The 12,057-nt window shown below is 59.6% G+C and overlaps 1 protein-coding gene across 7 annotated transcripts in view; it reads right to left on the bottom strand.

The window, feature by feature from the left end:
- The window catches only part of CABIN1 (calcineurin binding protein 1), a 98,866-nt gene that overhangs the window by 47,403 nt on the left and 39,406 nt on the right, over positions 1-12,057 (bottom strand). For 6 of the 7 annotated variants that reach the window (XR_004345473.1, XM_032603314.1, XM_032603313.1 and 3 more), the window contains 2 exons: positions 11,664-11,815; positions 10,001-10,179 (listed from right to left, as the gene is read on the bottom strand). Coding sequence is in view for 6 of the 7 variants with exons in the window: in XM_032603314.1 (XP_032459205.1) it covers positions 10,001-10,179; positions 11,664-11,815 (331 nt within the window). In the remaining variant the exon portion in view is untranslated. The remainder of the gene's footprint in view (positions 1-10,000; positions 10,180-11,663; positions 11,816-12,057) is intronic. The other variant, XM_032603315.1, reaches the window with a different exon arrangement.

Raw genomic sequence — 12,057 nt, 5'->3', positions numbered from 1 at the left:
GCGGGGCAGGAGAGATTGGGGGACATCTTCCCAGGGTGCAGGCTGCTGTGGGAAGGGTGTGAAGCCCTGGCTGGACCTTTCTCCCCGACAGAGCAAGCCAAAGCCAACAGGGGAGGGGCAGCAAGCCCGGTGATAGCCCTGTCGCCTCCAGGGCACAGGTGAAGACCCACAGGAAACACCTGCAGGGAATCGCCCAGGGCCTGAACACTCCCACCAAGACACAGGGACCCGGCTGGCCAGGTCTGAGGCTGCACCCAGACAACAGAGGACCAGCCGAGCTCCAAGCCCGGGCTGGCAGGCACAGACTCACAGCCAAGCACTCTGCCACAGGAAGAGGGGCGAGGACATGGAGAGACCCACCTGAGGGGCACACAGAGGGCCTGAAGCAAGCAGAAGGTGGAAACAGATGCTGAGAAAACCTTCCAGCAAACCACTCCACCCTGAGCACAAGGCAGCACTGGGGGAACTGGAGGCTGGGGGTGGGGTGCACCAAGGGAACCACAGCAACAGCAAGACCCAACCCTGCTCAGCTTCCACGTCGTCAGCCTCACTTCCCCACCTGATGCCTGGGAGCTTAAGAGTGAAGCCCATTCCAGGCATGAATATCAGTTATTTCAACCTCTTCTGTCCTACCCACGCTATCTCGAGTTCAATATAAAAAGTATAAGACACACACACACGCAAAAGCAGAAAAGAACATTGTCAAGAGACAAAAAGATCAAGAGAACTGGGCTCAGAGGTGACCCTCCCCTCTCTTTTTTGTATTTACCTTCTCTAAACTATTACTAACTCCTGATGAAAGCGAAACCAGCAGCCACGCATCGTGGACTGGCAGCACATGTAAGAATGAAATGAACGAGAGCAGCAGCCTGAGAGAAGGGAGGTTCACGCTGCTGCACGTGAAGCAGGATCGCGTCCTCCAAGCGCAGACTGTGACCACCTGAAGATGTATTTTCTTAACCCTAATGCAGGCACTACATTATTTTTTAAAGAGTTATAAATAAACCAACAGTAGAGATAAAAGGCAACCCATTAAAAAATAGCACTTAGTTTTTGTCTTGAACTTTGTGTACTTGAAGGTGAAGCTCACTAGTCATGTGACCTTGAATAAGTAAGGCCCTTTCCCTACATCTGAGTTGCAGCCACGTATCATCTCAGGGGAGCTGGTGCCATGGGGGCTTCTGGGGTCTGGCTTTCAACCCTTGCTCAGCTGCTGGAGAGCCTAGATGCCCAGTAGGCAGTGCCCTGGGGCCACCAGCAGGACAGCAGGAGCTGCTTAGCAGGCAAACTCACAACAGAATGGGAAACTGTTCCGGCAAAGTCGAGAGCCTGGACTCTGGGAGACCCTGGCCTCTGAGTCCAGGTCCTGTTCTGTCACTTACTGGGTCGGACAGCCTAGGCGGTTGCCATAATTTCCTTACACTTGTTTCCTGACGTGTAGAACTGTCATAATACATGTGCCCACTTCATGGGGCTGTTATGAGGATTAAAGTGCCTGATACGCTGTGAATGTTCACGAAATGTCAGCTCAACTATCACCAGTATGACCTCAGAGAACCCGGACCATCTCATCTCTAATGTCTCAGATGTGACACACAAGGGTTTAGTCCTAAAGGCCACACTGGACACAGGGCCTGTCGACAGGGTGCTGACCACTCCTTACACTGACCGGACAGCACTGTCCCAGGTGGGCCGGGCAGCACACAGGACACCAAGAATCAGGACTGTGTTTCCAACGGCAGCTCTGGGGCTCCACCTCTCTACCCACATCTGACTGATGACCAGGCTTTGGGGACAGTGACCTTTCAGGCAGCTCCATAGCTGCCTCTGCATGTCTACTGCCCAGTAAGTGCAGGGCATCAGCATCTCACTTCGGGGCGGCAGGGACCTGCTCGGCGAGGGGCTCTCCCCTGACTGCAAGGCAGACCCCAAGCTCCATAAGCCCCAAATGGGGGTGATGGGCAGTGTGAAGGCATCGCTTCTCCAGGGCTGGAAGCCGACCCTCTGGGCTCCGGGAGCCCCAGACCCACACTCCAATCCCAGAGCTGCCACTTGGGCTGCTCGAGGACTCCGTGTCATGGTCTTTAACACGTTTGTCACTGCCCACCCCTCCACCACCACCACCACTGCCCCCAACGCACACACAGGATTCCCACAGGGGCCTGCTTGGTTCCTGGCACACTGGAGTGACGCCCACCAACCCACCGGGCCCTCAGCCCCACCTCCGGCCCTGACAAAGGACTCAGGCTTGTGGTTAAGTGGTCCTGGCAATCAGCCGATGGGCGCTCCCCTGTCAGCACCCAAGCAGCCGCAGGCGCCGCAGGGCTGGGCAGCACGGCCTGCAGCAGGCAGGCATCCAGGAGGCAGCACAGCGGGAGGACTGACTGAGAGCCGGCATGAGGCTAATGGGCCACGAACTCACAAGTTGTTGGGCTTTGGGCCTGAAGGAACTGCTCATTTGGTGGAACCCGTTGTGATCATCATGAAAACCAAGGATCAGCTTAAACAAACGTCCGGATATTTCCTACCAATGCACTAATGTCCTGGCAGCGCTGCCCGGTGAGGGTGAGGGAGGGTGGTGTGGGCAGGATGGCGGTACCCGCTCCCCGGGGAATGACAGGTAGAGGAGCCTCAGCTGAGCCTCCTTTAAAACTGCACCTGCAGCCACCACAGAGCAGGACACGTGTCAGCCAGGGAGCCAGCGGGGATGGGGCTGCGACCACGCTTCCCTGACCCCTCAGACACATGGGTGAAAACCTAGGACGCTGACCCTGACAGGGCAGAGAGCAGCATCAGCTGGCACGACGCGTGTGGTCCCTCCCAGGGTGATCGCGGGCACTCACGGAGCCCTGAGGAAGGCCAGAGTTCAGCAGGAACATGTAAAGGGCCGGGAAGTCCCCAGGGGCCACCACATCACGCAGCACCCCCTGCAGCTTGGGGGAGGCAAGGGTCTGTGAAGCAAGAGGGTGGGGGAGGCTCATGCCTGGGAAACAGAGGATAAGTGTGTCGCTGCAAAGACACACCAACGGGGACTCAGGAGGCCCGGGGCCAAGTACCTCCCATCCTCTCGGGTCTTGTGTGTCAGAGAGGGTCGGCACGAGACTGCTGAAAATGATCCTGATTTTAAATACTAAGAAGCAAGTGAGGCCCCACGTGGGGGCCTGTGGAGGGGCTGCACTGGGGCTTTCCGGGCCCCTGGTCCTAAGGCAGAGCCAGACTCAGCTGAAGAGCCGGCGACCCGCAGGGCTGGGCGGGAGGGCCTTCCCAGGAAAGGCACACAGGTGGGTGGACCCTGGGGACCACCCACCGCCCAAGCTCCCGACTTCCTTAGTGGGCTGCCTAGAGGCCGGCAGGAAAGAGAGCTGGCACCGGGGTGGAGGGCCGGCTACACAGGCAGCCCTACACTCCTTCCAGGGCGCTTTTTTAGAACCTGTCCACACAGAACCTGCTCACACTAATACATACGTGAGGCAGGGTTATAAATATGTCACTCTTACTGTTAATCACCCAAGAGGTTCACTTCCACTCCCCTGGGCCGCCGCAGCCCTTCCTCTGAACCTAAGAGAGACGTGCATCTGTCGACCTGCTTTCTCAGCCCGGGCACCACCACCACCACCTCCGGGGGACCCACAGCCAGGGCAAGTGAACAGAGCTGGGGGCGCAGAGGGAAAGGGGCCCGGCCTGGTGACACAAGCCCCTGTCCCAACGGAGCTTTCTTTATGTGGGTTTGACTCAGTTGACATCCCTTGAACATTCTCAGGATTTGCAGGCCAGCCTGAAAGAGCTCTTTGGTTACAAGACACACGTTCCCTGCTGTGTTTTCTCCATTTGCTCTGGCAGGAAGGCTAGAAACGGCCACAGCCAGCTAGTCCATTAGTTCAGCTATATGAAAGCTCAAGGAAAAAGATGCATGCTGGTGTGATCAAAACTGCAGCAACTCTGGCTGCTGAGCCCTGAAAACATCACCAATTTTCTGCCGACCAGAAAACAACTGGTTTCTAAGAGCTGCAAACTTGGGTGGAATCAATATTTTGAGAAATCTTTCAACCGGGCAAAACCTGCCCCAGTCGGGCCCTGATGACCGCCAGGAAGGGACTTGTCCACCGGGAGTAGGGCTGGGGTGTGGGATGGGTGCCCTCCTGCAGGCCAAGGAGACTGGACAGACCTCCAAGAGAAGAGACACCAGAAACCCACCCCACCCACCCCCAGAGAGGTAGCAGTGGAGCCAGGCCCCCAATGCTCAGAGTGGGGAGAAGGGACTTCCCTGGTGGCGCAGTGGTTAAGAATCCGCCTGCCAATGCAGGGGACATGGGCTCAAGCCCTGCTCCGGAAAGCTCCCACACGCCACAGAGCAACTGAGCCCGTGAGCCACAACTGCTGAAGCCCGTGCGCCCTAGGGCCCGCGTGCTGCAACTACGGAACCCATGTGCTGCAACTATTGAGGCCTGAGAGCCTAGAGCCCGTGCTCCGCAACAAGAGAAGCCACTGCAATTAGAAGCCCACACACTGCCACGAAGAGTAGCCCCCGCTCGCTACAACTAGAGAAAGCCCACACGTAGCAACAAAGACCCAACACGGCCAAAATTAAATTAAAAAGAAAATTAAAAAAAAAATTTTAAAGAATGGGGAGGGGACTTCCCTGGTGGGGCAGTGGTTAAGAATCCGCCTGCCAATGCAAGGGACACGGGTTCAAGCCCTGCTCCGGGAAGATCCCACATGCCATGGAGCAACTAAGCTCCTGTGCCACAACTACTGAGCCTGTGCTCTAGAGCCCACGAGCCACAACTACTGAGCACACATGCCACAACTACTGAAGCCCGTGCACCTAGAGCCCGTGCTCCGCAACGAGAAGCCACCACAATGAGAAGCCCACGCACTGCAATGAAGAGTAGACCCCGCTTGCCACAACTAGAGAAAGCCCGCGCACAGCAATGAAGACCCAGTGCAGCCAAATAAATAAATAAACAAACAAATAAATAAATAAAAAGAATGGGGAGAAGACCTGGCCTCACGGTGTGCCCCTTGCCCTGAGCCCTCACCATGCACCACCCTGCTCCCCGAGCCGGCAAGGCACTGACCAGGGAGGCCTCGGGCAGCCCTGTTTTCCTAAAGGCAGGTAGGTGGGCAGCTGCCTCTTGACCCTGATACCAGGGGAGGCAGAGCAGGTCAGGTGAGAGCAGCACCCTACAGCTACCTGGAGGGGTTCCCAGGAAGGCTCTTCCAACAGACGATGACTGGGAACCTGCCTTTCTCAGAGCCAGAGAGAGAGGGAGACACCGCAACCACGCCACTCCCCTGTGGCCTTCGGGCCCTGCTGCTTCCCAAGCTTGCTCCCTCAAGGTCTCTCTTCCACCCACCCGGTCACCTCAGTGTCCAAATGCCACAGGACTCTCCAACCTCCGTGTCTTTGCTCCCATGGCCCCTCACCCGAAATGGCCCTGCAGCTCTCTCTGGAGGCCCACCTCCTCCAGGAAGTCCCCCCGATCCACCAAACCCCAGAGCCAGCTCATGGCACTCCCTCACGACACCAAGCACTGCCCCAGGGACACAGACCCAACTGAGATCTCATCTCGGCTCTCCCCACGGCGCCCTCTCCTAGGCCCAGCACACAGCAGACGCTAACAGATGCCATGACCAGCTACGGCCCAAAGACGTTTTTAAAAGGTGAGAATGAGGGAGAAAAGGACAGAGAAGGTGATGGGCTCTGCCCTCTGCCAGTCTCCCTCCTTGGCCCGACACCAGTCCCACCTTGTGGGGACTCGCAGGACCACCTGGGCTCCATGAGGAGAAGGTCTATGTGCAGGACAAGCCCAGCGTAGGCTCGTCCCCTCGGCCAGGCCGAGGACACCACGGCTGCAGAGCGCACGGTGAGCATTTTTACACCCTTGTCCTCGTAAAGAACACCTTGTATCTTATAGTCTGTTGCCTTTGCTACCCTTTTAAGCAAGAAAGAATAAAGCAACGGAAACACAGACTGAGCTGCCTGCAGGACAGGCAGGCGGGCGGGCAGTGCGGGGCGGTCACTGCTGCATGTGCATCTGGCCAGAACCGGGATGATGGGCCGGGGCAGAAGCCAAGCACATCAAACACACACTCTCCAAACCACAGGACAGCAATACAGGGGTGCTCCCGGCCACCGGGAAGCAGGGAGCCGGACTGAGGGTCAGCATGCGGTCAGCTCGGTCCCTGAAGCGAGCTGTGACAGCACAAGCAGAGGACAGCCTGGAGAACAGTGGTCAGGGTTAGGGGCAGCACGGGCAATATTGGTGGAGGCAGCGTGGGCGAGTGGGCGAGGACGAGCACAGATGGGACATGACACAGACGGTGACGATGACGGCATGGCAGGCGAGGATGGATGTTCGTGAGGGAGCTTGACACAGGCACGCTGGGCTGCCCCAAAGACCCACACGGCCCACACCTACCCCTGGGGCTCAGGGCAGCCATGGTTCACGCTGTAAAGGGGGCCACACAGGCACCCTGCACCCACCCCAGCCCCTGTGGCTCCCGCTTGCCTGACCCCGGCTTGCCCTCCCCTCCCCGACAGTGACCTCCAACACACCCCTCAGATCTTGGCTAAGCTTCCCCCTCAGGAAGGCTTCCCACCCACCAAGAGACCAGGACAGGTCTCTATGGGACCCTCCGCTGTTCACGGATTCACACCTGCTCCTGTACCAAGCACCCGCAGCAGGGCAGAGCCCAGGGCTGTGCCATGTACCTGGCACAGGGCCGCAGGACGGGCGGGGCCTTGGGCAGGCTGGAGAGCCCCACCCTGAGGCCCCCTCCGGGTCTGGCTCCGACATTCCAAAGTGATGTGGAGCACAACAGCCAGACAGTGAGGGTCCTGGCCAGTCCAAGCCAGGGCCCAGGCTGTTCTATAAGGGTCCCGCTCCCTGGGCCCTGCCACCAGGGAACTTCCAATAGGGAGACACACAGATCCAGTGCCTTCCAGGCTGTGGGGACCTCCCCAGTGTGGCCTCCTCACTGGCCCAGGGCGGGGTGGGGAGGACACTGAGACCCCAGGTGCCCTTGGCTCTACCCCAACTAGCCCCACAGCCTCCTGCCCTCAGCTCACTCCCTCATGGGGGACAGGACACACGGCCAAGCCCGCCGGGCGACCGTGAGGATGGGTACCCGCTACCACTCCCAGGACCCAGCCTGGAGCCCCACGCGGATTGAGTACACACGGCTTCGTGGTGGGGCGCCCATGCACACACACGCACATATACGCACACACGCGCACACTGCACATCGCATGTGGGGAGGAGCACAGAGCTTGTTTGGGAACCTCATCACACTGTGGTCGAGCCTGTGTGAGCGGTGATCTCTGAAAGCCCCCTGAAGGTCCCAACATGCTCCAACGTGGAAGATTTCAGCGCTGCGGGCGAATCCCAAGACGGATGGAAGGGAGAGGTGAGGCAGGCAGAGCTGCTGGGAGCGGAGGTCCTGCTCTGTCTCTGTCTCCATCCCTCTCAGCCCAACCAGGGCCCCTCAGGTCAGCCGTGGGCGCCTCCACCCGCCCGAGGGCCAGTTCCAAGGACTTCTCCCCAGGGCCGCAGACGGGCTGCAGGAAGCTCCCCACCCTGGTGTGGGGGCCTCAAGCGTGCAGGTGGGGCCGGTTCAGAGAGCACCCCGGGGCCTTCTATGCTAAGTAATTACTAAGACAATGAATAACTGTCAAGCTCCCTACATAGGCCGCAGCCATCTTCCTAAATCTCTCCTCAATCTCTCTCCAGGTCAGAACTGAGCCCAGCTGGCTCCTGGTGGTGAAGCAGAGGCGTCCTCAAGTGCAGTGCGGCAGTGCGGCCCTGAGGCTGGGTCTCCTCACCACACCCCAGGGAGGGCCTGGCACTTGGCTGCCCATCCAGCGGGCGGCAAGTTAGCCTGATGGACCCTGTGGTGCAGGGGACCAGGGCCCCTCGGGGGCCGACTTCAGAGGACGCCACCTGCCCCTCTTCTGAGGCTGTGCCACAGCTGGAGGGTCAGGGCACAAAGTCAGGGTGACTGACCCCACACCTGAGCTCCCCCGGCTGAGCAGTGGCGTCCGGGGCCCCTGCCAGCTCCGACGACAGGGGTGCCTGCGTCTAGGAGGCGGCTGTGACCCGCAGGCACCCTCGCTTAACACCCACGAGGAGAACGTCACCCCCGTCCCACGGGTGCGGAAGCTGTGGCTCAGAGAAGTGAAATCCTTGCCGAGGGCAGAGCTGGTGGAGGGGCAAGGTGGTTCTGCCCTGGCCGCCCCGTCCGACCTCGAGCAGGGCCCCAGCCTCTGCCCTCTCATCTGCACCAGGGCTGGGGGCATGCGCCATCCTCCTCGCCAGGCAGGGGCTCCACGCTGGCCCCCGATCTCCCATATCAGGAGACCCCAGGCTGGTCATGGGAGGTAGGAGCTGAGGTGGCTGGTGCAGACAGACCCTGGAGGCTCCAGCACGTCCCCCGGCATCAGCAGCCTGCTGCTTCTGTCCTAGCCGGGGCCTTGCCCGGCAGCCAGCAGGGTTCCAACGTTCCAAGACCACGGCTAGCTCAGGGCCCCAAACATTCTCGTGCTGTGGATGCCGCTTTCTCTCTGAGGTGAGGGCTGAGAGTTCTAACAGCACTGTAGATAGGCCTGGCCAGCGCAGGGCTTCCAGGCACAACCAGCTGGGGCTGGCCACAGCGAGCCATGGGATCTCAGAGGCTCCATGTCATTAACAAGAATCACTTTGCATAAAAAGTTTTTACAAACATTCAAAAACGTACAACCACTGAAATGATATCTGAGCGTATTTGTGTGGCTCCCCCTACAAGCTTGCAGAACCAGGTGCCCAGGACATGTTACACCGGCACCTGTCCCCAGTGCTCTGCTCCCCACGGCTCCACACACACACAGGTGTGCCAGCCTGGGACACCCTGAGAGGCATTCCTCCCTCCTGAGACTGGCCTGGTGCTAATTCCTCCAGGACGTACCTGGCAGAATGGAATTCCCAAGCAAGGACTTATTTCCAGTGTTTTCTCAATATTCTCAAGAGTAAAAGGAGAGAACAGGGTTTAACTTGAGGTGAGTGAGACCTGGAAGGTCCCTGTTTCAGGAATGTCTGCGGTATCACAGCGGGAAGATCAGGCCAGCCAGCTCCCGGGTCCATGCTCCCTGCTCTGGGGTGGGCAGGGAGGTGATAGACACACAGCACACGCTCAGACCTGCACGCGCTCAGACCACAGCCCCTCCACACACACCACAGGCCACCCTGAACCCTGGAGGGGACACCGCCAGCATCCTCTCCTCTTGGGTCACAAACCACACCCCGAGGAGTCTAGTTTGCCACCTTGCCCCCCCTCCACCAGCTCTGCCCTGGCCCTGCTCCCAAGCCCTGCTCTCCAGGGGCTGTGCACTGGGTCCTGCCGAGCTGAGTGACGTGGGAGAGAGGGCCTGGGTGGCCTTCAGCACTGTCACTGCCCCCAGGGTTCCACTTAGTGGCCCCCAAGGCCCACTAGTTGGCCCGGTGCCGTGCAGGTGAGGGGAACATGAAGAGACTGAGCTGCGAGGCCGGCATGCAAGCCTCCGGTGTTAGTAAGGATGTAGGTGACCGACCACCACCTGCCCGTCCCACGTGGGGAGCCAGCTGACCCCACCACCAACCCGTCTGGATTCCGAGGGTGACAGACTCAGAGTCACGGCCCTCCCCAATCATCAGAAGGACGTGCCGTAATAACGTGGGGGCCACTCGGGGCTGCCTGCAGACACCAGCGGCCTCCCAACCGCCCTTTCACGTCCCCAGCTCACAGGTAGGAAATGCAGGCTCGCAAAGGCCCCCAGGTGGGCGGGGGCAGGTGGTGACCCTGAGCATGTCTGGGGAGCACAGGATCACCGTGAGTCCATGAGGTTAATGAACAGCCGCAACATTGCCCGTGTCACCCCAGACCCGGCACCCCCCTCACCACAACAAAGCGGCTCATCACCCGAAGCACCCGCCCCCGTGATTGGTGTGCCGCCCTGGGCTGGCAGGAGGGAGAACAGGGACTGTACCGTCCGGCGTCGCCTGCTGGTGGGGTTTTTTACATTTGACGTAATCGTGGTCAATCGGAGTGGCTGTGTAAGGTGGGGATGTCAGACCTGGGCCAGAGGAGGAAGGGAGGGAGGCTCCGGGGCCCGGCAGTGTCCCAGCTGAAGAGTGGGAGTCCTCGTCCACCAGGCAGGCCTTCTCCCTGTGGACCAGAGGGTCGGGGCGCAGGTCAGAACCCTGCGGCCCACTGAAATGGGGCATGTGCCAGCCTGGATGGTGCCCTTCCCAGGGCAGGGGCCCCTGTTCCCAGCGCCTCTGGTGACACCCACCCCCTCTGGCATCCAGGGGCTGAAGGGGTGGGCCCACGGGCCCAGTCGGGAGCTGCCCACCCCTCACAGCTGCGCTTGCCGGCAGCTCACATCTCACGCCCAGGAGACCCCTCCTCAGAAGCACCCGCCCAGCGCCCCTCCAGGCCGCGTCAGCGCCCTTCGTGTGACACCCACGGCCTGACACAATTCATCCCGATCAGTGTGTGGCCAAACATCTGGATTTACTGTACACTCACACGTGTACAAGGGTATATGCTACAACAATGTTGAGAGAAAAGTTAAAAACACCTGAAATGTGCAAGGAAATGGCTATAGAGAGCAGGGCGCACCTGTGCTCTGCAATAACACACACCCAGACAAGTGGGCACCATCTACAGAGTGGGTCCCAGACTCGCTGCTGGGAAAAAGCAAACTCTGCAACACCTCCAGGAGCTTGATTTTATAAAATAAAAGAACCCCTCTAACTGGACGTTTACGTGGAAGTGTGTGCAAATGCGCAGAACATGGTTTGGGAAACTCAACCGTGAGCAGATGCTAACTCTGGGGGTGAGAAAGGATTTGTCACGTTTTAGTCCATACATTTACACATTACCAGAATTTTCTATAACTAGTATGTATTTGTGTATTATGTGTATAAGTTTTAAGTTTAAAAAAAGTTACAATCACAAAAAGGCCATATCACTGTGCCTTGGGGGCCCTGTATGACTACAGTCTCTGGGCACACCGTGTCTACCTGGTGACCTGCCGCACATGTGCCCACCTGTCCCATAGCTGACAGGCCCTGGGTGCAGGTCTCTCTAGCACTGGGCAGAGCCTGCACGGTGCCCAGCCAGGCAAGGGCCCAGGGATGAGGCAAGCTGAGCCAGAGCTCCAGGACGCGGATGCCGGGGTGACCCACAATCAAGGGGAGGCCCGGGGGTCTGGCCCAGGCCTGCCAAGGGAACCCCATCAGGGCCCCAGCGCCATGAGCTCTCTGGTGCCGCGAGAGGAGCCCCTGCCTCTCACACCCTCCTGGCCTCTTGGGAGAAGGGGCAGCAGCTCTCAGAGGGCCCCACCCCAGGGAGAGGCCCTGGCAGAGGGTGCCAGGGTAGGAGGCTGCCGCGTGCAGCATCCACACAGGCAGAGCTGTGCTGGGAGGGGGAGTCAGCTCCTCCAGGAACCGTCCAAGGACGAGGAAGTGATGGGCACGCACAAGCAGCCTCTCTTTCTCAGGTTCAACAGAAGGGCCTCGGCCCAGCCACTGGGAGCCTCGGACCAGACCTGACTCTGCAGGCTCTGGGAGACTCAGCAGATCCCTCCCCACCCCAATGCCCACCGCCCAGCTGCCACCCAACCGCCGGGAGCATGTGCTACTCACTTTTCTGAGGCTTTGGGTGCGTTCTTCTCCTCGCCCCTGGCAAAGGGCCCTTCTGCAGCCTCCTTCATGAAGCTGACCAGTACCTCTGCACTGACCCCAGAGTCGGGTCTCCCCAGGAGCTTCAGGATGGATGCGTGGAGCCGGAAGTACACCTGGGACAAGGACGCGGGTGTGAGCAGCCCTCCCAGCTGCCGAGGTTCACTGCCCACCCCCCCACCCCACCCCACCAGCTGTTAGTCCAGCACAGCCTCCCACCCAGCACCCACACCACTTCCTGGTACCGTGGAGAGTGGACAGCTCCTGCACACACATCTCCCCCACACCATGGGCTCCCTGAGGCCACGAGTAGTGGGACTTCTGTCTGTGTCCCCACCCCAGAGCCGCCCTGCGGACA

This window comes from Phocoena sinus, chromosome 14, assembly GCF_008692025.1.
Source record: "Phocoena sinus isolate mPhoSin1 chromosome 14, mPhoSin1.pri, whole genome shotgun sequence".
Taxonomy (NCBI): Eukaryota; Metazoa; Chordata; class Mammalia; order Artiodactyla; family Phocoenidae; genus Phocoena; species Phocoena sinus.
This window is presented reverse-complemented; position numbering and strand designations above follow the sequence as displayed.